The sequence below is a fragment of the Prionailurus viverrinus genome, chromosome D3, assembly GCF_022837055.1.
Source record: "Prionailurus viverrinus isolate Anna chromosome D3, UM_Priviv_1.0, whole genome shotgun sequence".
Lineage (NCBI taxonomy): Eukaryota > Metazoa > Chordata > Mammalia > Carnivora > Felidae > Prionailurus > Prionailurus viverrinus.
The window spans coordinates 28,154,995-28,180,951 of NC_062572.1; the positions used below are offsets into that span (position 1 = coordinate 28,154,995).

A 25,957-nucleotide genomic window follows, 5' to 3' on the forward strand; every position below is an offset into this window, starting at 1 on the left:
AACTCAACAGATGAGGCAGGGCACCCAAAGGCAAGGGACCCAGCGGAGGCCCTGCTGATGAGGTTGTCTGCACTGTCCATCAGCCTGAGCCATACAGCTGTTCCATCAACGGGTCTCAAGCAGGCTGGCGACCGCCACCCAGCATCACGCTTGCTGAAAAGCCACATGCCAGTGTCCCACCCCGATCTACTGATTTAAAACCTGCTAGAGAGAGAGCCCTTAAGTCTGTATATCAAAAACAATTTTGATAACAGCAGCCACATTCGAGAACCAAGAGAGCATGACTGATCTCCTAACACTTGGATATTGGAGAGTCCTGATCAAGTGCTCCCAGGATACAGCACTTAGATTTTCCCTCACTGCCTCCTTTCCCAGCTCCATGGAAACCGTGGCATCTGTGGGGCTGCAGGACCAACACGACATGCGTTACAATTTCTGTCGTTAATTTCCTGGCTTCGTGACAGCTCCAGACAGGTGCAAAAATATTATTTTCTCAAGGACAGGGCTCGGTAAACATTTTCCGTCAAGGACCAGGCAGTCAACATTTTAGGGATTATGAACCATTTGGCTGTGATCACAGTCACTCAACTCTGCCTTCAGAATGCAAAAATAGCCATGCTCAAGATGCAAAGACATGAGCCCGGGTATGTTCCAATAAAACTTTATTTATGGACATTGAAACCTGAATTTCAGATCATTTTCACATCACAAATATTACTCTTTTGATTTTTATCGATTAATAAAAATATGTGGAAACCATTCTTAGCTCATGGGCTGCACAAAATGAGGCTGGCTCCGGCCTGTGGGCCCTAGTTTGCCTAGGAGATTAAGAAGGGTTCACATCGACCCACCAGCCACGCCTCCTCAAGGATGACTGGTAATCCCTGGCCTCTTCGCTTGGGCTGCAAGGTCGGGGGGAGGGGAATGGTTGCCGAGCCCACGCTACTTGTCATCAGCGCTCAGTAGCCGACAGGGCCCAGCCCTACCCACTGACAGTATAGAAAGCTGTCTTCACAATGTCACATAGAAAGCTCTTGCCCCAAGCTGACTCACAGATGAGCTGGCCAAGAAAGCACAGTGAGCCCCTGTAAAATGTTCTAGAAAAGTGTCCCCAGTTCTCTGCTTCCCTGATCGATTTCAGCAAGCTGTGGCAAGGCTGCCTGCACCCCAGCCCCTCGCACTCCACAGGCATCACCAATGGATCCCTTCACCATGGAACCCCTGACTCCCGCACCGGGGAGGCTGGACAGCGTGAGGGCATCGGTCTGTCTCCCGCTTCCCTCGTTGGGACCAAGACTCAAATGACAACATGGCAGAGGTGGCCGGCACCCAGCCCCAGGGTGGGAGTAGCCCGGACGTTACTGGGGGGATGCTGCTTCAGACCCGGCATGGGGAAGGTGGCGTCCCATCTGGCTCGCGCCCACTGACTGCCCTTGGCCACCACTAGCACCGACCGGCCGGCAGGAACCACCGTCCAGGCAAGGCTCACGGAGACTGGGGGAGTGCTGCCCAAGCGGTCGGGAGCAACTTGAGACACAAAACAGAAAGCACCAGTGAAACGGAATGTCCGCGGTGGGCAGAACACTGACACAGGCGAAGAGCCAATTCCTCAGGGCTGAACCTCTCCCCTGCCCTGCTCCACACGGCTCTGTGTTTATAAAGTGCCTACTATGTGCTGGCTGCTGTGCAGGCACAGGATTGCCCTATCATCCTCAATCGCCCCGTGAGGGAGGCCTCTCTTCTCCCATTCTGCAGAAGGGGAAACTGAGGCTCAGAATGAGCCCCAGCCCCAGCGGGTGGTAACTGGCGTAACATTCCTTTCTGACTGAGGTCCCCTCTCTTTCCGCCAACAGCTTTCACCTACTGAGTGCAAGTACTACCACTATCCTCTTTTGCAGATTCGGGAACTGAGTCACGGAGCATGGAAGCAGCATGCCCAAGACCGTCCAGCTAACAAACGGTGGGGCTGGGATTCCAACCCAGGGTGTCAGACCCCGAGAGCCTATTCAATAGTCTCTCAACCGACATTCCCCCGACACCACCCTTGCTCTAGACCAGCAGCTGTCCACTGGGGCAATTTTGGCACCTTGAGGCCATCTGGCGACGTCTGGAGACATTTTGGGTTGTCACGACCTGGGAATTTGCTAGATGCTGCTGGCATCTATCTAGTGGGTAGACGACAGGGATAATGCATCAGACCCCCCACCCCCACCCCACCAAACACACAATTATTCAGCCCAAAATATCAACAGTGCCGAGGCTGAGAAACCCTGCCCTAGACCAGCTCTGTTCAACAGGAATCCAACCTGAGCCACATGCTTACTTCAGAAGTTTCTAGAAGCTGCACTAAAGGGGGGGGACCAGATGAAATCAATTTCAACAATAACTTCTGTTTAACTCAGTATATCTGTAATGTTACCATTTTAACGTGTAATCGATATAAAATTACTGAGAAGACATTTTATATTTCTGTCGGTTGTTGTAAGTCTTCAGGATGCAGTGTGTATTTGACACTTAAGGCACAGCTCCATCCGAACTAGATGCATTTCAAGCGCTCGGGAGGCATGCGTGGCTCACGCCTGCCATCACAGATGGCATAGACAGTCTCAGCAACACAGGAGAATGGAAAGGCCCTCTTCTGACTCTGAAACGGGCTCAATATTTCAGAACTGGTCTCTGCCTCCTCTGTGCACAAGGACCACGAGACGGAGGCAAGAAGACACTGAAAGGGGGTTTAGAACCATCTATGGCCACATCATCCTGCCCACAGGGCAAAACTCTTCTCCCTTATTATTGAAGGCAGGCATCTGCAAACTTTTTCTACAGAGGGCCAGACATGTAAATATTTTTGGCATTGTGGGCCTACAGTCTTGGTTACAATGATCTCACTCTGCTGCTGTGGTGTGAAAGCAGCCATGGACACACTGTCTGTGAATGCGTGTGACTGTGTTCCAATAAAACTTTATTTACAAAAACAGGCAGTGGGCCGAATTTGGACCACAGGAAGGAGTCTGCCCATTTCTGATTTAGGCACTTCTTTAGAAAGGACTTCATTGTCCTCAAAGGTGAAAACCATAGCTCTGGGGCTCAGGCCCCTGAGAAAATCAACCAAGCAGGGGGCACCATTTCCACGTGGGCTGAATCTGACTGAGCTTGGGCATGAAGGGGGTGAAACCACAGTGTCAACCGATCCTGGTCAAAAACAATCTGCATGGAGTGGTTGTGAGAGGTACAAGCTCTGGAGCCAGGACACCTGGGTTCAAATCCCAACCACGCCAAAGATTAGCTGTGTGGCTCTGGACCAGTTTCTTAACCTTTCTGCGCTTCAGCTTCCTCTTCTGAAAAGTAGGCGATGGTGAAGACAGTGGCACCTGCCTAGGAGGGCCGTGGTGAGGATTAGCATTGTGTTAGGTGCCTGATACATCATCACACTGACTCCTCAGAATATGACCCTGGGTGGGGAGGGTCTGTAGAATGCCTCCCCATTCTACAGACAAGGAAATGAGGCCTGGAGAGGGCAAGTCACTTGGCCATGCTGCAGTGGCGGAGAGGTGAATGCAATGATGTGTGCTTTACTCAGCCAAGGGCCCTTTTGCTCCCAGATGACACTCAGCAACGTCTGGGGACATTTCCGGTTGTCACAGCTTGGTGGTGGGGGAGGGGGCAGATTTGCTGCTTGGCCATTAGTAGCGGGAGACCAGGGATGGCACTCAACATCCTACAGGGCACATGACACCCCCCCCCCGCCCCAAGAATTATTCCATCTACAACATCGGCAGCGCTATGAGTGAGAAGCTTTGATCTAAATAAACTGAGTTCACTGGGGTTTCCTCACGGGCAGATGAGAATTCAAGTGCCGGGAGTCTATCTGGGAGATGTTTCCAAGAAGCATGGGTAGGCGAAGTGACACGAGAAGGCAGAGCAAAGGGCTGGTTACCGCTCAGGTTACCACTATGGGCAACTGGTGCTTGATCTCCTGGCGGGGAGGGGGCGCTCTGGGAGACATGCAGACACGCATGTCAGAGCTTTCTTACCGGGGTGGGGGGTGAGGGAGCCGGGGCATTTATACACTAATTCCTGCCAGTCGTTGGCTGAAGGCTGCTCCAGGGAGGATCCTGGTTCCTGGACACCTCTACCCCACCCCCACCCACAGGCAGAAGGGACCCTCAGGCAGAGAGACACTAGGATGGGAGTCGACAGGAGAGCCCGCAAGGAGGGGTGTGGGTGGGCACTGCCAGCGTCTGTTCTGCTGGCACACGGAGAGCCCCAACACGCTAACATGGACACTTCCCAAGCAAGTAAGACCTCCGGCACCCAGCCTGGCTCCCAGCAGAGCCTACAAACTATATGTTGGATGAGCCTCTCTGGGGAGCAGAGACAGGGCTTCCCGGGAAGGCAGACAGGGGGCATCTGGCCCCTCTGATCATTCGGCTCTTGGGGGTGCTGTATGAGCCTGGTACCACTGACAGGCTGGGACGGCTCCAGACCCAGAACCGGGGTAGGAACGGATGTAGTAATGAACACTTCAGGACACTCTCAGGCTCCTAGTGATGCAGAAACACCAGGCTTTGGTCCTAACTGACCATGAAGGAATGAATATATGGGTGAAGATGAGAAACCAACCTGAGCAATATAAGACATTACCACCAAGCCTGCCCCACATCCCCAGATCCCACTGAGCGGTGGACAAAAGCCAGAGCGTGAAGCGACCCGGCACGATAGCAAAGGTAGGCTCAGAGCCATTATCCATCAAATGGAACAACAGGACCACCAAGGGTAAAATAAAACGGGGTTGACAGAAAGCACCTACAGCTTAATACTGAGTTGCTGAAACAAGACATCCACATGGTGCTTAATAAATGCTGGGACTCTGGGGCACCTTGGTGGCTCAGTAGGTTGAACATCCGACTCTTGGTTTCAGCTCAGGTGCTGATTTCACGGTTCTTGAGTTCGAGCCCTGCATCAGGCTCTGCACTGAGAGCTCAGAGCCTGGTTGGGATTCTCTCTTTCCCTCTCTGCCCCTCCCCAGCTCCCTCCCTCCCTCTCCCTCTCTCTCTCTCTCTCTCTCTCTCTCTCTCTCTCAATCTGTCAATAAATAAATAAATAAACACTAAAATTTTAATAAAATAAAATAAAATAAAATAAAATAAAATAAAATAAAAGCCAGGCCTCTGAGAACTTTCCAAATATCAGTTCATTTGATCCAAATAACACCTCCGTGGTAAAGACGACCTTAATGGTAACAGTCTCCACGAACCAAGCATCTATGTCACGGCAGTCACTGTCCCAAGTGGCAGACATATATTAGCGTCTCGTGTGCCAGGGCCTGGTGCTTTGCTTCCCGCCTTTGCTGTTTTTGACCATCATGTATTGAAGCCCTACTGTGTGCGAGACTTGATTCCACGGACTTTACATTGATCACCTCATTATCTCACTGAATCCTGACAACAGTAGAGTGAAATAAAATACCAACAACCACATAACAGCAGCTAGCATGGACGTGTTCTGTGCCAAGGGACTTCTCTAATTTAGTCCCCACAAGGGCCCGATGATGCAGGTGCTATGTTAATGTCCCCATCTTACAGATAAGGAGACCAAGGCACAGAAGGGTGAAGTGACTTGCCCCAATTCAACCAGGATTCCAGAGCCCACTCACTACCCCGTGGTAATTCCTGCTCCAGGTTTACCTTTATTAAGCTCAGTAGTACGTGGTTCTCACTGGGGGGAAACCGAGATACTAACTTCCTGGTTTCAAATCCCCCCCGCCTCCGCTGGCCCCAGAACCCAGACCACCTGTCCACAAGCCCCAAACACCTGGAGTTATTTTCATGTTCAGCTAACGGGTTAGATCTCGGGGGCCCAGAGACTGGGAAGCTTACCGAATTCAGACTGCATGCCGGGATAGATGATCCTGAACACGTAATCTGTGGCCTCGTCATCTTCCTTGTCTGAAGACGTGGACTCGGCAGAACCCTGAGGGCTTCGCTTGCGCAGTTTGGGAAATACTTTGCCCTGAAAGCACAATCCCAATGCATAGCCCTTGGGATACATCTGTCCCCACAGTCTGTGCATGGTCTGAGGGTCTCAGTGGGGTGTGCATGAGCCCACAAAGCCAGGTAAGGAGTCATGGGCAAGAACGACCACCCTGGGGCGCCTGGGTGGCTCAGTCAGTTGACCATCTGACTTTGGCTCAGGTCATGATCATGCAGTTGGTGAGTTTGAGCCCCACATCAGGCTTGCTGCTATCCGCGCAGGGCCCGCTTTGGATCTTCTGTCCCCCTCTCTCTCTGTCCCTCCTTTGCTCACACTCTCTCTCAAAAATAAATAAACATTAAAAAAATTAAAAAAAAAAAAAAGAATGACCACTCCCCACGTCTGACCCCCGCCCCCATCCCAGCCTCCCTGGGGCCCCCACGGTCACTCACCTTCCCCCGCTGAGACCAGAGTGGAGGGTCCAGCTGCCCGTGAGGGAGCAGCCCATTTTCCAGGCACGAGAGGAACTGCAGGAGGTGCCCCCCCTTGGGGAAGCGGAACGGCGGCCTCTGGATCCCGTCCTGGCTGACCAACACCACTGTCCCACCGCTGTCCACTGCCACCGCGACCCAGCCAGAGGAGACCCGGCAGAAAGTCACTATGGGGCATGGGATGGGGGTCCTCCCGGCAAACACATCGCCCTGGGCATGCCAAGCCAGACCCGTGGACCTGCTCCAAGGCTCTGGGAAAGGCCTGGGCAGAAGGTCAGGGGAAGTTTTTACCTCCCCAGAGCCCCTCCCATCCCACCGGCCACTGCTGCAGACTGGGAACTATGGGATACGGTCCAGAAGAATGTGGTCGCCCCCTCTGAAATCACCCACCAAGGGGAAACACCCCATGTCCCTCAAGTACCCTCTATGCATCAACCTGACCTATTTTTGTATGGAGGCTTTCAGACCTACCCCTTCTCAGGGCAGTAGTGACTTGCTAGCATGTATTGAGCACTTACTGTATATAAGCACAGCACATGAAAGGCAGTGTGTTATTGGAATACCCAAAATAGCTCTGTGAGGTCTATCTATTATTGCCTATTTTATAAATGATGAAACTAAGGCTCAGAGAGGGTACATGACTTGCTCTGGGTCGCACAGTAGAGTCTGGATCTGAACCCATTGAATAAGCTTAATGTGGGGTAGCTGGGTGGCTCAGGTGGTTAAGTGTCCGACTTTGGCTCAGGGCATGATCTCATGGTTCATGACTTCAAGCCCTGCATCGGGCTCTGTGCTGACAGCTCAGAGCCTGGAGCCTGCTTTGGATTCTGTGTCTCCTTCTCTCTCTCTGCACCCACCCCTCAAAAAATAAATAAACATTAAAAAGGTTTTAAATAAGATTAATGTGACATGCCTTGGTAGAGTCCAGATCCCTTGCTTTCTACAACAGGATAGCCCTCTGCTTGTTCTGAGTGTACCTTCTTTGAGCTCCGGGCTTGAGTCCAAACTCTGGAGCTTACAGGCTGTGTGACTTTGTGCCAACCTGTTTAGAGCCCTGCTTGGCACATCACAAGCGCTCCATTAAGTGTCAGCAGCTAACACCGTGGGTTTAATGCTAAGTCCTGAACCTATGTCATTTGATCTTTACAACAATGCCATGACTAGGTGCTGTGGTGATTCCATTTCACAGATGGGGAAACTGAGTCTCAGAGAGGTGAAATCACTTGTTTGAGGCTGCACAGGTAATGAGGAGGTGGGAGCAGGCAGGGGAGCCAGAAGGAACACCCCCACCCCGTGCTCCCCCAATAGTCCCTACCTTGCTGGTGGCAGTGCAGGTATACAATCTCCTCCAGGCGGATGGTCATAGCATAGTCCCAGTAGACGCTGGAAGGGGAGGGATGGTTAGTTCCACAGGATGCCTGCTCACTTCATCATGGGGAAGGGCCCATGAGGCCAGAAGACCACACCCATGGGCTCCTGAACCCTTTTCACTAGGACCCATCTGTCCCCAACATCTGTATTCAAGACTTCCCAAAATCTACCTCGCCTTCTTCTGGTCCCAGCACCCCAATTTTCTGAGGAACACACTTCCCTTGCCCCCATCCATGTGGCTGAGGCTGACTCCACCCACCCTCTATGCCAGGATTCCAGGAATAGCCATCTGATCCAGGCCTGGCCGATCCGCACATTCTACTGTTCCAGCCACAGTGATTGGTTCAGGGATGGCCCCATGACCCAAGCAGAATGAATGAGACTCAGTTGTTGGATTTATGTTAGAATAAACTGGGAAAAGGATGCTCCTTTCTGCTAGGAGAGTAGGAGCAGAGATGATAAAAGTCTGGAAACATAGGGAACCATGGCAAGAAAAAGCCTGCCTGACGATGGAGTCGACAGTCAGGAAAGCAGAACCAAGAGATGGAGAGTTCAGGCCCCCATCATTTGAGTCCCTGGATCCACCCATGCCTGAAGCCACTGTCCAGAATTTTTCGGCTCAATGCCCAAGTCCACTTGAGTTTAGTTTTCTGTCACAGGTATCTAAGTATCTTGACTCAGACCCCAACGCCAAACCACCATGCATCCGAGGGGTTAGAAGAGCCACTCAACAGCTTTGACCCCATAGGTCCCAGCAGTGTGATGTGAAGGCTTCTATGGGCCTCAGTTTCCTCCTCTGTAAAATGGGGGATGATAATTACCCACCACACAGTGTGGCTGTGACAGTTAAATGGAATCACATATTTGAAGGGCTCAACACAATGCTGATACAGAAAAAAGTACTTGGCTCATGGTCTCTGTGCTTACATACTTTATGCTTTCCCTTTTCAGATCAAAGCCTACTGCTATATTGAAACAGATCACTTTTCCCCTCAGAACACCATGGAGGTGGGGCTCACAGGAACTGGGGCTTTGTGGCAGTCAGGGGAATGCACTGCTTGGGTGTCCTTCAGATCTTTCTGTGGGGACCAGAGCTGACCAACAGCTTCAGAGGCCACCTCTCCTGATCCACCGTCATGTTTGTGCCAAGACCATGCTTCTCTTGGGCAGCTCTCAAGCAGGCCCGGGCACATGGGGGTGCCAGTGTAGGCCTATTCCTGCGGGATGGGGGGGCTCCTCTGATGGTCAACTTTAGCCCAGGGGCTCCCAACTGAGCTGGCTGAACATGCTAAGAACTGCAGCATATAAGACTCTCTCTTCCTTCTTTCCCCTCCCCATTCACAGGGGTCAACCAGCTTCTGAATATTCTGCCTGCCTCTTCCTGCTTTTCCCTTTCATCCTTCACAGATTCCGCTCACGTTAAGTCTCTGCTGCATGTCTAATTCTGTCTGGGTCTGCTTCTTGGAGGACCTGAACCAACACAGGCTTCAAGGTCAAACTTCAAATCCCACTTTACCAATTATACTGACTCAGTCCTTTCTCCTCTCTGGGCCTCAGTTTCCTTAGCTGCAACATGAGGAAGTTGGAACAGAAGCTTTCTAAGGGACCTTCCTGCACTGGTCTATCTGTACCAGAGTCAGCCTCGCCAGGGTCCATGGAGCGAACATCCTTGGAGGGCAGCTGAGTGCACAAACATTTTCAGAGCCTCTGAGCAGCCTCTGCTGAGTCCCTCATGGGCGAGTCTTGGCCAGAAGGTCCTTCCCTGGGCTTCCACATTGCACCCATCATACAGGTTGCGGTTGCCTGTTTTCTCCTGTCTCCCCCAAGAGGTGCTGAACTGGACAGCGACTGGGTTTTCTTTACTTCTGCAAGATGCTCCGAGAATATTCATAGTGAATGGTGAATACCCTAGGGTGCCCAGTAGACAAAACAACTTTCCAGCTACCACCACACACCAGCAAAGAGGATCTCTGTGGCCACAGTCCCTCTGGATCTGTGTAAACTTAACACCAACAGTCCCATGACTGAGAGGCCTTTCTGGGTTCCAGTCTCCCTACTAAGGGCATTACGTGCATTTTCTCATCGACTCCTTCCTGTACACCTATTCGGAGGTTCCATGACCACATCCCCATTTCACACCGGATGAACAAACTGAGGTTCAGGAAGGCGAAGTTGTCCAAGATCGCTCAACTGGGAAGGAGCAAGAGCTGAGCTTTTGATTTCATTTGACAGGTTTTAACAACTTCCTAGACCAGAACTGCTGGGTCACGTGGTAAGGGTAGGTCCGAAAACACTTCCAAACTAGATTGTCAAGTGGTTGGGCCATCAGCAGGGTATGGGGGTTTCAGCTGTTCCACACAGCAGGGCTGAGATCTGAGCCAAGTCCAGCCTGACTCCAGAGCCCAAATAGCCACTCTTTGGTGATATTTCCTCATGGACATGAGGAAACCTAGCTGGGGAGTTATGACCCTGGTTGTACACAAGGGGGCGCTGGCTGGGACAAGAGAAGAGGTACTGAAGCTCCTCAGACAAGGACCATACCCCTCATCTTTGTTGTCTCTTGGTCCCCAAAGAGATGCCAGAGTCCCCGGGCACCTCCACATCCTATAGGCTAACCACCATGTTTCTGACCCTTAGCTTTTTCTCTCTCACTGGATAGATGGGGGTTGAGAACCCAAGGCTGGGGAAGTTTCTAGCCCCCTCAGTAGTGACCTGGGAAGTACAGGCTCAGTTGGAAGTAAATATTGATGCGCCTATGCTATGCCTGTTCTCAGAGGAAAAGATAATGATGAAAGATGGAGTCCCACTGATCTGAGCTGGAGGAGGGGTGGGAGTACTTGGCAATCATTTGGCTCAATGCCTCTCCAAAATATCAACATTAAAAGTTTTCTGCCCAGGGGCACCTGGGTGGCTCAGTCGGTTAAGCGTCCGACTTCAGCTCAAGTCATGATCTCGCGGTTTGTGAGTTCGAGCCCTGCGTCGGGCTCTGTGCTGACAGCTCGGAGCCTGGAGCCTGCTTCAGATTCTGTGTCTCCTTCTCTCTCTGCCCCTCCCCCGCTTGTGCTCTGTCTCTATCAAAAATAACTAAATGTAAAAAAAAATTTTTTTTTTAAATTAAAGAAAAAATAGTTTTCTGCCCAGGGGTGCCTGGGTGGCTCAGTAGGTTAAGCGTCCAACTTCGGCTCAGGTCATGATCTCACTGTTCGTGGGTTCGAGCCCTGCATTGGCTTGGAGCCTGGAGCCTGCTTCAGATTCTGTGTCTCCCTCTCTCTCGGCCCCTCCCCTGTTCACACTCTGTTTCTCAGAAATGAATAAACATTAAAAAAAAAGTTAAAAACAAAGTTGGGGCACCTTGGTGGCCCAGTCAGTTAAACCTCCAACTTCAGCTCAGGTCATGATCTCATGGTTCATGGGTTTGAGCCCTGCATCGGGCTCTGGGCTGACACCTCAGAGCCTAAAGCCTACTTTAGATTCTGTGTCTCCCTCGCTCTGCCCCTCCCCTTCACACTCTGTCTCTCTCTGTATCTTAAAAATGAATAAAAGTTTAAAAAAATTAAAAACAAAAAGGTTTTTGCCCAAACAATCCTGGTGTAAGTCCAAATAGCAAACAGGGCCTTTGGGTTGTGCTATTTGACAGAAGACACTTCTGTGTATGGAGAGCCCCTGCAAACCCTTTGAGTTCTGGGAAGATCATGTTGTCCAGGCCTCTCATTTGATAGAAGGGGAGACTGAAGCCCAGAGACAGGGAAAGACAGACACACCCCAAATCTTCCAGCAGGATGAGAACCAAGCAAGCACTTGGGCCTAAAACGTATACTTATCCATACACCTGTTTTATTGTGGTCTCCTTCAGTGTAAGGTAAATACAGTGGAAGCTCCGAGAGGGTAAAGATTTTCCTCTCCTTCTGTTCATCTGCTATGTTTCTTGTATCTAGCACAGTGCCTGGCATGTAGCGGGTGCTCTGTTCAGATCTGATGAATGAATCCGGTAACTTCCCTGCTTTGCTTCACAGAGATTATCTAAGCACCTACTTTGTGCTAGGATCTGTGGCAGTTGCCAAAGAGAAGACATGAGTAAGACAGGTGCTTGCCTTCACGGAACTGAAGTCTAGAAGCAACAGCTGATATACAAATAGGCACAGATTTATTACGTGTCCGCGATTCTATGAATGCTACGAAGGAGGTTCAGGGTTCCATGTGATCCAGATTCAGCTGGGAGGGGTTGCGGAAGGCCTGAGGTTTAAGACGAGTGCGTGGAAATAATGCCCCAGGCCAAGGGCATCTCCTGGGTCCCACGTTGTTCCTCGGTGAGGGCTTCTTGATCAGAAACTCTGGAGTCTAGCTAGAGCTGAATTATATGGCTCAGCCTAGAACCAACTCTACCTCCCACTGACTGTCTCTGAAGACAGATGGCCACCTCTGCACAGGAAGTGGCTTAGAGAATGGCATTAATCACACCCAGGCCTCGTGTTACTCACACTGAAGCTTAACATGAAACAACACAAGAACAGTGTTCTGGTTATGTTCCTTGAAGGAGCCCTTATTTTATATAAAGCTGCCAAGACTCCTCAAGCTGAAATAATCAGGTTGAGCCTTCCCTTTGTTTGGGCTCCTCCTAGGGCCGTCCCTAATTGTGCGGGAACACACACGATTGTAGCAGGGGACCCTTGGTTTCCGTGTGTCTTCGGCGTGTGACTCCAAAGCCTTTGCTGAGTCTTGAAAATCCCAAGGTCACAGGAGACACAACCCTGGACCAGATGGCCACCAAGCAACACCTCCAGCTTTCCTCCTTTACGGAGTGATGGGAAGGACGGCAGCAGATGGGGAATATTTGCCATTTGCAGGCTCCCAAGCTCTTAGTTAAGATTTCTCCCTCTGGGTGGTGTTTGACCAGGGCCTGCCTAATTCCCGTATTACATTCTAAGATTCTTCTAGTTGGTCTCCAGATCCTCCTAATGAGTTACCCATAAGGCCATAGCTGCAGGGGGGCTGGCCCAAGTGGCCGCAACAACCAGACAGAACAGCGGGCCGGGGCAGGACACAAAGGACAGAGCACACACTTCCCTGTGCCAAAGGGGGAGAAGGACCCGGCGCCCTACCTCTTCTCATAGTCCATGTCCCCCATCGACCCGTTCATCAGCTGGTTAGGCGTCCATTTCAAGGTCATGACGTCAGCTGTCTGGTGTAGAGACAGGTACCCTGGCACGGCCTCCATATCATCCCTCTGCAGAGAGAGGAGGGCATAGGCTTGGTCAAAGTGCCAGAGTCACAGTGGTCATAGGCCCTGGGCCATCTGACTCAAGGAGGCATAACCAGATCCAAGGGGTTGGGTCATGCCCTCCAAGGCTACGACCATTTGGAAGATCCTGTACCTCCTTCCAGGGGGCCATGCTAAGCAAAGCAGTCTGCAGCCAACCACCCAGGATGGGTTCTAGAGATGCACCTCTGAGAGCTGCCCCCCTGCACTTTCACACTCCCACCCACCCCCCAACCAAGGTCCAGGAAGCCCTGCTGCAAGGGCAGAGCCGGGGACTCTTTAGAATCAGGAAGGGGCTCTATCCCTCTTTAATACCACGCTCTCCTTTTTAAAACAATGTTTTAGGGGTGCTTGGGTGGCTCAGTCGGTTGCGCATTGGACTTCGGTTCAGTTCGTGATCTCACGGTCCATGAGTTCGAGCCCCACGTCAGGCTCTGTGCCGACAGCTCGGAGCCTGGAGCCTGCTTCAGATTCTGTGTCTCCCTCTCTCTCTCTGCCCCTGCCCCCGCTTGTACTCTGCCTCTCAAGATAAAATAAAGACATAAAAAATTAAAATAAATAAATAAATGTCTTATTTATTTATTGTGTGTGAGAGAGAGAGAGAGGGAAGAAGGGGAGAAGGAGAGGGAGAGAGAGAATCCCCGGCAGGCTCCGTGCTGCCAGCGCAGAGCCCAACGCAGGGCTTGAGCTCACAAACCATGAGATCATGACCTGAGCTGGAATCAAGTCAGACGCTCACCTGACGGAGCCACCCAGGCGCCCCAACACCACCCTCTCCTTGACAGGAGTCATTTATCTGGCATCATTTTGGCCAGTCTTAAGGGAGAACAAGAGGGCAGCCGAGTTCTATGCCCCAACCACAGACGTTATCCTGAATCTCCTCCTCCAAACACCCACACCATACTCACTGCCCAGCAGCCTGACCCTCTGTGTTCCCCATGAGCCTGCAGAACTTCTCAGCGGCTCCCTCTGCTTTATCCCAGGTGGGGTGTGGCGGAGGGGGTGGTCTCTCCAAGCCTCACAAATAAAGGACGCAAATTCACCTCAACAACATGTGGAGATGGACAGCCAACATTTACCGAGCACCTAGCATGTCTCAGCTTTACCCACACTGTCTCAAGTTAGCCACTCATGCCTGCAGCCTCATGACGGAGCACTGCTGCCCTGGGTCATGAACGTTTTCCATGTTTTCCTGTACCTGAAGTGTGGATGTATCTTACAGCAGGTGGCATCTCACCATCGTGACACAGTGGTCATTGCCTGACCTCCTGCAAACTCGGTCCTAGTTGTTCCTAGTTGTTACTTCACATGCGGAGAACAGGTGCTATTTTAAACGTCTTCAGAAAAATTAGACGGTGAGTCATCTTCGACTTCAAAAGTTTTTGTGTATGCGGAAACACGGGCAGCAGAGCAGTAGAGCACTGATTTGATATTGGCAGAGGAGACACATTCACCACTACAGCCATGCCCACAATTCCAGATGGCCTTGCAGAGCAACAACCAAGGACATGCACTTGTGAGAAACGCTGGGCCTCCTACACTCCTGATCAGAGGTCAGCAAGCTTTTTGTATAAAGGGTCAGACAGGGAGTAATTTTGGTTCTGTGAGACATACAGACTCAGGTGCGACCACTCAACTCTGCCGTTACAGCATGAAAGCAGCCATACACGATAGGTAATGGGCATGGCTCTGTTACAATAAAACTTTATTTGCAAAAACAGGTGGAGTGCTGCGTTGGGCCCATGGGTTATAGTGTGTTGACCCCTTCTTTGGATGGAACAGTAAACAGTATTTGGGGGTGCTTGGGTGGCTCAGTTCAGTTAAGTGTCTGACTCTTGATTTCGGCTCAGGTCACGATCCCAGGGTCATGGGATCAAGCTGCACATTGGGCTCTGTGCTGGGCACGGAGCCTCCTTGGGATTCTCTCTCTCTCTCTCTCTCTCTCTCTCTCTCTCTCTCTGTGTGTGTGTGTGTGTGTGTGTGTGTGCAAGTGCACATGCTCTCTCTCTCTCTCACAAAGAAAAAAAAAGAAAACAGTATTTACTAGAAAAATACAAGCAGTGATGACTCTAAGTCAAAAACTGATATAGAAAATTAAACCCTGAAATGTGAAGAAATTTTAGGACTGTCTTAACTAATGAATGTCAGTTATAAGTTCCCTTATGCATAGTTAAAAAAGCAATGTATGATTTAAAAGAAAACTCTTTTACTTTTTTTTTTAAGTTTATTTATTTACTTCGAGAGAGAGAGAGTGAGCTGGGAGGGGGCAGAGAGAGAGAGGGAGAGACAGAATCCCAAGCAGGCTCTACACTGCCAGCCTAGAGCCTGATGCAGGGCTTGATCCCACAGACCACAAGATCATGACCTGAGCCAAAATCCAGAGTCGGACACTCAACCACCTGAGTCACCCAGGCACCCCTAAAAAAAAAAAAAAAAAAAAAACTTCTTTTATCCAAATCAAAGAGCTCAAAGAACTCTTTCAAAAAGTGTCAAATAAAATTTCCAAGTAATGAGAAAACATCTTCTAGAACTTAGTATCGTTTTTTTACTTCCTGATGGTTATGTTTAAAAATGGAGCATCTTAAATCCATAGCTTCTTAGATCTGAGGAGATAGGATCTTGTACCCATTGTGATGTGGACATTAAGGCTCACAGGGAGAAGTGACTCGCTCGCGTCACCCCGTGATCACAACTACGACCACAGAGCTAGAGCGACTGGCAGCTTCCTCTGCTTCCTCCCAGCTGAGCCCAAACACCACACTGATCCACACAGTCTCAGGAAGGGAAAGGCAGAGGGGTATCTACTCCATGAGGGTAGGGGTTTCGTGTGCCTGGCTCACCACCCATCTCTGGGGCTTGCACCAGCCAGGCCTAGAGGTGATTGATAAATGATTCAACTCCCACATCAGGCAGCCTGAATTCAAAGTATGACTCTGCCACTTATTCCCCCATGTGCACATCTCAGCGTTATCATCTTGGATGACACTACTTGCATCAAATAGTTGCTGGGAGCTTTAAATGAGTTAATACAGTTAAAAGCACTTATCATGGTGCTTGACACAAAGAAAGCACTCCATAAATATCAACTGTGAAGGGGGCGTCGGGGTGGTTCAGTTGGTTGAGCGTCTGACTTCAGTTCAGGTTGAGATCTCACAACTCGTGAGTTCGACTCCGCATTGGGCTCTCTGCTATCAGGGTGAAGCTCACTTTGGATCCTTTGTCCTTCTCTTTCTGCCCCTCCCCCATGCATGTTCTCTCTCAAAAATAAACATTTAAAAAATATCTCAACCATGAAGATATTTATCCTGATATCCCAAGCATCCAGCACAAGGAAAGCTCAGTATAAATACTTGCTGAATGAGTGAGTGACAACAAAAGAGAATGGATGGATGGACAGCTAGGTGGACAGGTGGGTGGAGAGATGGACTGGAAAATAAATGGATAATTAAATAGATGGATGGACAAATGGATGGATGCAGGTAAAGATGGGTGGATGGATGGATGGGTAGGTGGAAGTAAACATGGGTAGGAAGATGGATGGATGGGTGGATGGATGCGTGGATGGATGTAAAGATGAGTGGATGGATGGATGGATGATGTAAAAAAAGGATGGATGAATGGATGGGTGGGTGGATGGAAGTAAACATGGGTAGGAAGATGGATGGATGGGTGGATGGATGGATGGATGGGTGGATGGATAAATGGATGGATGGGTAGATGGATGGATGGAAGTAAACATGGGTAGGAAGATGGATGGATGGGTGGATGGATGGATGGATGGGTGGATGGATGGATGGATGAGTGGATGGATATAAAGATGGATGGATGGATGGATGGATGGATGGATGGATGGATGGATGAATGAAAACATGGGTAGGAAGATGCATGGATGGATGGATGGGTGGATGGATAGATGGATGGATGGGTAGTTGGATGGATGGAAGTAAACATGGGTAGGAAGATGGATGGATGGGTGGGTGCATGGATGGATGGATGGATGGATGGATGGATGGATAGAAGTAAAGACAGGTAGGTGGGTGGATGGATGGATGGATGGAAGTAAACATGGGTAGGAAGATGGATGGATGGGTAGGTGGATTGATGGATGGATGGATGGATGGATAGATGGATAGATGGGTAGTTAGATGGATGGAAGTAAACACGGGTAGGAAGATGGGTGGGTGGGTGGATGTAAAGATGGATGGATGGATGGATGGATGAAAACCTGGGTAGGAAGATGGATGGATAGGTGGGTAGATGGATGGATGGATGGGTAGAAGTAAAGATAGGTAGGTAGGTGAATGGATGGATGGATGGATGGATAGAAGCAAATGTTGTCATATGGATGAATGGATGGAGAGATGGAGATGTGGATAGATGGATGGATGAATGGATGAGCAGCCTGGAACCAGAGGGAACTCCTCCTGTATAACCGGAAGCCAGAACCCCTGTGGAAGATCTGGGTCCCAGATATCTCTCACCGGCTGAACCAGAACGTTGTTCTTGCCATAGAGGAGCGTGGCCCGGGAGTTCTGGTGCAGGGACTCAACATAGTCACGGGCAGAAAGGGATGGTCGGTCGTCCATGCTGCCACTTGAATGTCTCTTCTGGATCTGGCAGGGTGAGGAGAAGTGGAGGGTGAGGCCTGTGGTGACCCTCAATGTCCCACTCCATTCTCCACCTCCACACCAAGTCTGGCACTCAGCCCAACTCCCTCCCAGGGCCCCAGAGTCCACCCCTACTCACACAGAGGGCTGGACGCTTGGTGGGTGAGTCCTGCCGCAGGTGCGAGCTGTGGATGCGGTGCCTCTGGACAAGCTCGTCGGCCGAGGGGTCAGTCCAGAAGTGATCGGCAGTCTTCATCTTGGTGTACTCCAGGGCACAGGGCCCCACTGTGGAGCATACAGGGACTGGGAATCCATAGCCCTGAAAATCTACCCTCCTGTCTACCCCCGGATGGGCCACCACCTTCACTGCCTCTCCCCTCCAGCCAGTGAGTATGCCCCAGGGTCCTGCTAAGGAGAGTCCAGCACAAGACCCTGAGAGCAAGAGCCAGGGAACACGTAAGTTTTGATGGAGAAGGCTAGAGGGAAACGAGAGAGGCCCTTAGGAAGTGCACTAGTGAGCCAACATCAGAGATCCAGATGAAGCTCAGAGCCCTGGACCACTTACCCAACAAAGACGCAAGGATGGGGCCATCCACCGGGTCCATCAGGAGGGCTTCCTTCTCATAGTATTTACTAGTAAGAGAAAAGGACAGGCAGGTCTGGATGGTAACCAGCAGAGGGCGCACAATTGACACTGACCTGATGCTTAAGAACAGACTGAACAGCCTCCCTCTTGTTACCCAGTTAACGCTGTAAGCCTCAAATGTCCCATCTGTAAAATGGGGGTAATAAAAACATATATCCTAGGGCCATCAGAAGGACTTTAGAGGGGCACCTGCATGGTTCAGTTAAGTGTCTGACTCTTGATCTCAGCTCAGGTCTTGATCTCAGGGTCGTGAGTTCACGCCTCACGTTGAGCTCCATGCTGGGTGTGAAGCTTACTTAAATTTAAAAAAAAAAGGGACTTTTGAAAGAGACAACAGATGTGGGCACTTAGTACCATGCTTGGCACGTAACTGCTTAATACATGGCTGTGATACAGTCTTAATGAGAGTAACGGGAATAGTAATTAGAAGGCTGCTTCTGGCTGCTTCTATCAGCTTCTATCACATCTTCCATTTCAGGCGCCAAGTGGCTTGGGAGCTCAGATGATGTCTGCTCTCCTAATGTTATTGAGGCAATAAAAGGCTTTTTAGCTGTGGTGTGTACGGAAAAGCTGTATTAACAGGACTTCCTGCGTGGATAACTATGTGGATGACGCTGGCCTGACGTGCTCGCAAGCGCCCCCTGGCTTCTGGCTCTTCAAAATAACTTGTCATATGGGCAAGACAATGTTTGTGCTGAGTGTTTTTGGGTTTTGCTTCTTTGTTTGAGTTGTTGTGTAGTGCCTCCTAATTCTCTGCAAACTCCTGCTAGCTAGGAACCGAATTTTAGAGTTGGAAAGGACCTTGTTCTACCTTCCCAAGGGATGTCAGGCTCAGAGAGGGTAAGTGACTTCTTGGAGGCCACACAGCAGGTGGATGCAAGCTATACCCAGCCGGCTTGGGTGTTCCCATCCTACAGCAGGGGTCTAAGAACACAGGATCTGCAGCGAGGCAGACTGAGTGGGAGCCCAGGTCGGCCACTCCCACTCTCACTGTGTGTCCCTGGGCATGTGACGACTACCCTCTCTGAGCTTTAGTGTCCTCAGCTATAAAATGACAAGAATGACAGAACTCACCTGCCCAGGCTGTTGGGAGGATTAAATATTGACCTGCTTTTACAGCAACAGCACAGACTCTGACACCAGGGAGTTCTTGCTAAGGGGTGGCAACATCACTATAATTTGACCCCAGAGGAATCTTCTGTCCACCAGGATATTGGCTGAAGCCGAACGGACATGCTCTGTGCATTCTCAGCAGCAAGTTTATCCATTTTGGTGTCAGATCTGAAGGTAAAACTTCAAGACACTTTCCACTCTGCCACTCAGTCTCTATGCTGAAAACCAGCACCGTTGCATGATCATAAACCTTGGAAAGAGTACCTTAAAAACTAGCAGGTGGGACTGGGGGCAAGATGTGACCATCGAGGGTAGCTCGAGGGAGCTTCTTTGGGGTGGTAGGTTTCACTGGAACAGTTCTGTGTCGTGACTGTGGTGTTGGTTATACAGAATTATAGACTGTATTTATACTATGAGTATAATACATATACATATGTAATTTTTATTAAATAGTTAAATAATACATTTAATTAAATAATACATATATGTATTTATACTGAATTTAACTATGCTAAAATTCCATAGAACTAGACAGAAAAAAATGAGTGTACGTAAAGACTAGTGAAATTCAAATAAAGCATGTAGTTTAGTTAACAGTATTGTACCAATGTCAATTTCCTGTTTTGGTATTTGTACTATGGTTATGTAGGATGTGATCACTGAGGGCAGGCAAGAACTCTTTGCGCTAATGTTACAACTTCTATGCGAATCAAAAAAATAAAAAGTTTAGACAAAAAAAAATAAAGAGATAGTTTGGCATTGCTGCTCAAATAAATTACTGATTCCTTCTACCGACTCATTCAGCAGAAAACACAAGGTCATATGCCAAAGGCATTAGCTCCGGAGGCCCGCACCCATGCGAGGGCACGGGGCAGAGACGTATCACATTTTACTAGAAGGTGAAGAGATTAATTGCACTCCAGAGCCTGGATTTCTTCCAATTTGTCTCCTGCCTCCTGGCCTTTGCACCTGCTATTCCCTTGGCTGGGAACACTCTTTTCCCTACCCACTTCACTGGGTTAATGCCTACGTGCCCTTCAAACTGATGATTAACTGCCATGTCTTCCATGATTCTTTTCCTGACCACCCAGAGGAAGTTAAACACCACCCACCTGACTTGGAATACTCACCACATATTACCACAATTACTATTTTCCTGTTTTCCCTGCAACTATGTGAGGTTCGTGAGAGGAAGGACTCTGCTCTCTCCTTTCATATATATTTTCCTAGCAAACAGGCAAAGGATAAAAGGTAATCATAATACCCACTGCATGTGAAGATGTGGTTAAACAGGCACTTTCATATACCGAGAGATGAGGAGATTCTCAGGTATTTCCCTCATCGTGTTTCCTCTTTCCCACTCCCCCTGTCTATCTCTCTCTCCCCATCTGTCTACGGCTGGAAGGAGTGTTAGCCATGAAGAGTCTCAGGTTATACAAAAGCCCACATTCTTCACTGGCTCCTCTGTGCTCTTAGCATAATATCCAAGCTCTTAACATGACAGTTAAGACCAATGTATCTCCAACATCTCAGTTAGTGCCTGGCACATGGTAGGTGCCCATTAAATATTTACTGGATGAATGAATGCATGGATGAATGCTTGCCAAGAGTACTCATAGTCTAAAACCTTTACACCAGGTTAATCTGAGCTAGAATAGAAAATGTAAAAAAAGTATCATGCATTTCCAAAACACTGTGTACTCACTAACTCCCCTTCTCACCTCTTCTCCAGAATGGCAACAATCCCTGTCCCATTTATTAAAAAAGCAGCAGAGACACAGAGAAGCTACATGACTCTTCTAGGACCACAGTTAGCAAGTAGACTGTAGGCTTCATTCATGGGAGGAAAAAGATCCCTAAGATTGCAAGATCCTTGTTCCTCATTCCAAATTTGAAGATCCTATATTAGCAGGAAGCACCTGAATAGTCCCAGGTTCTAAGCTGGGCTCATTTAGAGGCAAACATCCAGAAGGCCTTTATCTAACTGCTTTCAAATCAAGTGCACGTCAACAGGAGACAAAAGAAAGTTGCTTTGTGCCATAGGGTGCAGTTCCCAAAATGGCCAGAAGGTGGCGCCAGAGCACGCCACGGCAGCTGCTCTTTCTCACTCACCTGCTGTTTTCCACCAGGTAATGCACAATTTTGTCCAGGACCTTCTCAAACAAAGCAGTGCGGATCCACAGGTGCTTGATGGCAAGTGGGGACAGGCTGGGCAGCTTCGGCAGCTTCCGCACATTCTCCTGGAGGCCCTGAATCTGGTTTCGCCTTCAAGACCAGTACAGAAGGAGGAGGAATATTCACAAAAAAGGAGATCCAACAGGACCAATGTGCAAACAGCAAAATGCCCAACCTCTCTAGGGAATGAAGGAACGGTGACTAAAACAACAACAAAAGCCCACATTGCTCCTGGCAAGTGGGAGACGTGTTGAAAAAATGAGAACACCCAGTGAGTGTGAAGATGCGATAAAACAGACACCTTCATATATTGTTGATGGGCAAGCCAGATTCTCATAGCGATACTTCTCTTCATCTCTCTCTCTCATTCTCTCTCTCCCCTTCCCTCTCTCATGAATGAGCGATTGCATGAATGAAATGAATGGCTCTCCCTTACCACCTGGCATGGGTATCTCTAATTCCTCCATGAGAAAGTCATTCCCGATATTATGGAAGGCCCATGGAAATCGCTCCCTTTCGGAAGTTATCAGCAAACACTTGGGAATTTAGCATACGGACTGGAAGGCACCTTGAAGACCAAGTGGCTGAGGAGTCTGATTCCAAAAGGGAGGCGGTGACGCTAGGTCCACAGCCTTGCCCGTCCCACAGTTCTGGCCAGCAGCTCTGGGCTGGCACAGCTTGCAAGGGAGGGAAAGGACCATCTCCCACCCGCTGAGGAGGAGTGATCACCCACGGCACACACAGCATGTGCGCCTCTCTCTCCCTTCTCTTGCCCGTCACACACATGGCGAATCAATCCACACATTCTTTCCCATGAAGCCCAATCACGGCTCCGGAATCTTTCACAACAAGGTCCTGTGGGCGGCTGCTAGCACCAACGGGAGCTGAAACCTCTTTGCCAGCCCTGACCAGGCTCCAGACCGCGGCTCTGGCATAGAGTCAAACTGTGTGGTCGGGACTCTGGTGGGAGGTTCTCCCGTACATGCCCTCAGGCCCTGAGCCCTCCCCCCAGGAAATCAGCCGTCCAGACGTGTGAGTGAAGTCACCGTTCCCCTTGTTGCCTCAGTGTCAGTATCTGATCCATGCAGACGGAGACCACAGTAGTTTCATTAAACTTGGTCTTCCTGCATGCGGAATGGGTTTGGCTAACAGCAGACACTTACTCATTCAACAATCATTTCTTGAGCATTTTACCAGGTGCTGGGCACTGTCCAGACACTGGGGACAAAATGGGGAATAACAGATTTTAGTGGCCTGTTCTCATGGAGTTCAGAGCCAAGGAGGAGAGATAGACAACAATCAAGTAAAAAGTACACAAAGGAATGAATAATCAGAGGTGGTGATAACCACAGGAGAGAAAATAAGCAGTGATATGTAAGAGAAATGGGGTGAGGGTTGGAGTTTACCCTTAACTGGGGGAAAGCCTGAATGATGACAAGGCACCAGCCCTGGAAGGTGAGGCGTGTGAACCGGGTGGTAGGTAGAGCATGTGCAAAGGCCCCAGGGTAGGAAAGAGTCTGGCGGGTTTGAGGAGCGAAAGGAGAGTGCAGACAGTGCCAGGAGGTGCGGGTTCTGGCAGAGCTCAGGGAGGAGCCTGGACTGTCCCCTGCAGGAACGCTCCAGCCCATACCCCATGCTCCACACTCACGCGCTCTCCATCAGCTGTTCCAGGTCCTGCACCTTGCGGCTCAGCTCTTCTGCCGGTGGGAAGTTCTTGCCCACTTTCATGAAGAGAGCTGCAATCTTGTTGCTGCGCAGAAAGCCAGCCGCCCGCCGCCGCAGCCCATGCAGGACGCAGGCCTCTACAGCCGCTGCAGGGACACAATGGTCAGCAGGCCCTGCCCTACCCGTGCTCCCCAGCACCCAGCCCAGCTCAGGTCTTCAGCCACACAGAGGTGCCTTGGAGAGCGGGGCGCCCCAGAATCGCGAAATCCACGAAAGCATCAAAGAAAATCACGTACGTCTCTCTGCCTTCCACTCCCTCAAAAGGGAGCAGGAGAGCTTAGCAGTTAACCTGTGTTTGCTGCCCGAGGTCAGACTGTCTGTGTTCATATCCTCTCCCAGACACTAACCAGCTGCGTGACCTTGGGCAATGACTTCCTCTCTCTGTGTCTCAGTATCCTCATCTGTGAAATGGGGACAGTACGAACAGGCATCTGACATGGTTGCAGCAAGCGAGGTGGGGAAAATGCATGGCAAGCGCTTCACATAGTTGGGCACAGAGTGAGCGCTTTAGGGACGTTAGCTATTACTCCTGTCAGTGAGGGAGGGGAGGCTGACCACAGGACTGGTGGGCTTTATCTGGGCTGAAGAATCACATGATCGTCACCACTATTGTGATTCCAGGAACAGCTAACATTATGGATCCCATTCCATCTCTGCCACAGCCAAGGAAGAAAGGAACACCTTCTCCATTTCTCAGATGTGGAAACTGAGGCCCTAAGAGGGGAACTGAATTGCCCAGGGCCACCCAGACGAGCTGGGATCCAAACCCAGGTCTGAGCCCAAAGTGTGCTCACAACACTTGTGCCGCCACAACGGATCTGGAGAGAGAGGACTGTCATCATCTTCCCATGTCTGTGTTTCCCCTGGACACCCCGCCCAGCCCTGCTCAGAGCAGAAGACCTGGGCAGTAGCCTGGGCTCTATCACTAACTTGCTATGTGACCTCAGGCAAATCGCTTTCCCTCTCTGGGCCTTAGTGTCCCCCCCCCATTCCCCTCCCCCCAGGAAACAATCCCTGTGCAGGCCATTCTGATGGCCCCAGTCTTATCTCGGGTACTTTCAGCAGCACTTTACTGAGTATTTTCTTATCTTCTGTCTTACACAGCAGACTGGGAGGGAGCTCACTCTGGTATATCATAGGAGCATAATCGATGTTGATGGAAAAACTGAGCATATTATAAGAGCTATTCCTTATTGGGTATCTTCTGGGTGTGAGACCAGTGTTAAGGTTTACCTTACCTAATCCTTGTGGAAAAAACCCAAGAAGTGAGCATTCTAGTTACTGTGACTCCACAGAAGGAATACTCCAGCAGTCTCAGGGTTAAGAGCCTGGCCCAGGTTATGTTGCACACAAGGAGAAATACCGAGAGGTTTGGTGCAATTGCTTGTCTTGGTTTATTTTTGTTGGCAATTATTTGACTTTTTTCAAAACGTTATGGTTATCGTTTTTTTTTAAGGATGCTCCACGCCCAACGTGGGGCTTGAACTCATAACGTTGAGCTCCAGAGTCACGTGTTCTACTGAATGAGCCAGCCAGGTGCCCCAGCGATTACTTGGCTTTGAACAGATGCCCACCCTATTGCCTAATCTGCCCATGGGTTTAATATATTCTGGGTGAGACTCTCTGAAATAACTTCATTTTTGCTTGCACACACTACACTTTTGTTTAGACTGCAATAAGTTAATTAACTGTTCAAGCAGTGGAGACATGCCTCGAGTCTTTCTGACAATGGCTCATAAGGCACAATGGAGCAGAGACACCACAGGGAGACCCTGCAGGCCTCACCCTGCGGTAACATCACCCTTCCTCCCTCATCCAAACACTGGGGTTGGAGTTAGAGAATCATGATTTTTATCCTGTTCTATTCCTCTAAATCTCCAACGGGTGAGCATGGTCGCACACTCTGAAGTATTGTAAATAGAGACGTCCAGGAGAAAAAAAAATTAGGCATATATACATTCTCACGTTAACATTTATGCATATATACACATGTACGTATGTAGATGTGTATATATATATATACACCTATATATACACATACAACTATATAAACACACACACACACACACACACACACACACATATATATATGTAATTTAAATAAACATATCTCACTTTAGAAAGAAACTTGGGGGCACCTGGATGGCTCAGTCGGTTAAGTGTCTGACTTTGGCTCAGGTCACGATCTCATGGTTCATGGGTTCGGGGCCCGCATCAGGCTCTGCGCTCACAGCGTAGAGCCTGCTTGAGATTCTGTCTCTCTTCCTCTCTCTCTGCCCTCCCTCTGCCCACACATTCTCTCTCCAAATAAACTTAATTTTCTTTTTTTTTTTTTTTTTTTTTTTGCCAGGTCAGCCAACAAACAAATGGCAGAGGAGGGATCTGAACCCAGGTCTGCCTGGCTGCAAAGGGGCTAAACTGACAGCAGTGGGCTCCCAGGTCACGGCATGTGCTCCCATGGGTAGTGCCTCCAGTCATCTGGATGAAGCTGAGGGCCGACCAGGTCTCCTCGCTCTGGCCTCTCCTCGGGGCCAAGAGCGCGAGAGGGGAGATACAGCACGTCCTCCATTGCGAGACACTCCAGTCATGGAATGAAAAG

General features: G+C 49.8%; 1 protein-coding gene across 11 annotated transcripts in view; it reads right to left on the reverse strand.

Annotated features, from left to right (window-relative positions):
• The window catches only part of SGSM1 (small G protein signaling modulator 1), a 94,621-nt gene that overhangs the window by 36,760 nt on the left and 31,904 nt on the right, over positions 1-25,957 (reverse strand). For 7 of the 11 annotated variants that reach the window (XR_007145791.1, XR_007145790.1, XM_047827586.1 and 4 more), the window contains 10 exons: positions 23,282-23,444; positions 21,571-21,723; positions 18,265-18,332; positions 17,839-17,984; positions 17,574-17,705; positions 12,935-13,059; positions 7,780-7,847; positions 6,426-6,589; positions 5,880-6,012; positions 1,363-1,527 (listed from right to left, as the gene is read on the reverse strand). Coding sequence is in view for 9 of the 11 variants with exons in the window: in XM_047827586.1 (XP_047683542.1) it covers positions 1,363-1,527; positions 5,880-6,012; positions 6,426-6,589; positions 7,780-7,847; positions 12,935-13,059; positions 17,574-17,705; positions 17,839-17,984; positions 18,265-18,332; positions 21,571-21,723; positions 23,282-23,444 (1,317 nt within the window). In the remaining 2 variants the exon portion in view is untranslated. The remainder of the gene's footprint in view (positions 1-1,362; positions 1,528-5,879; positions 6,013-6,425; positions 6,590-7,779; positions 7,848-12,934; positions 13,060-17,573; positions 17,706-17,838; positions 17,985-18,264; positions 18,333-21,570; positions 21,724-23,281; positions 23,445-25,957) is intronic. The other 4 variants (XM_047827587.1, XM_047827588.1, XM_047827590.1 and 1 more) reach the window with 4 other exon arrangements.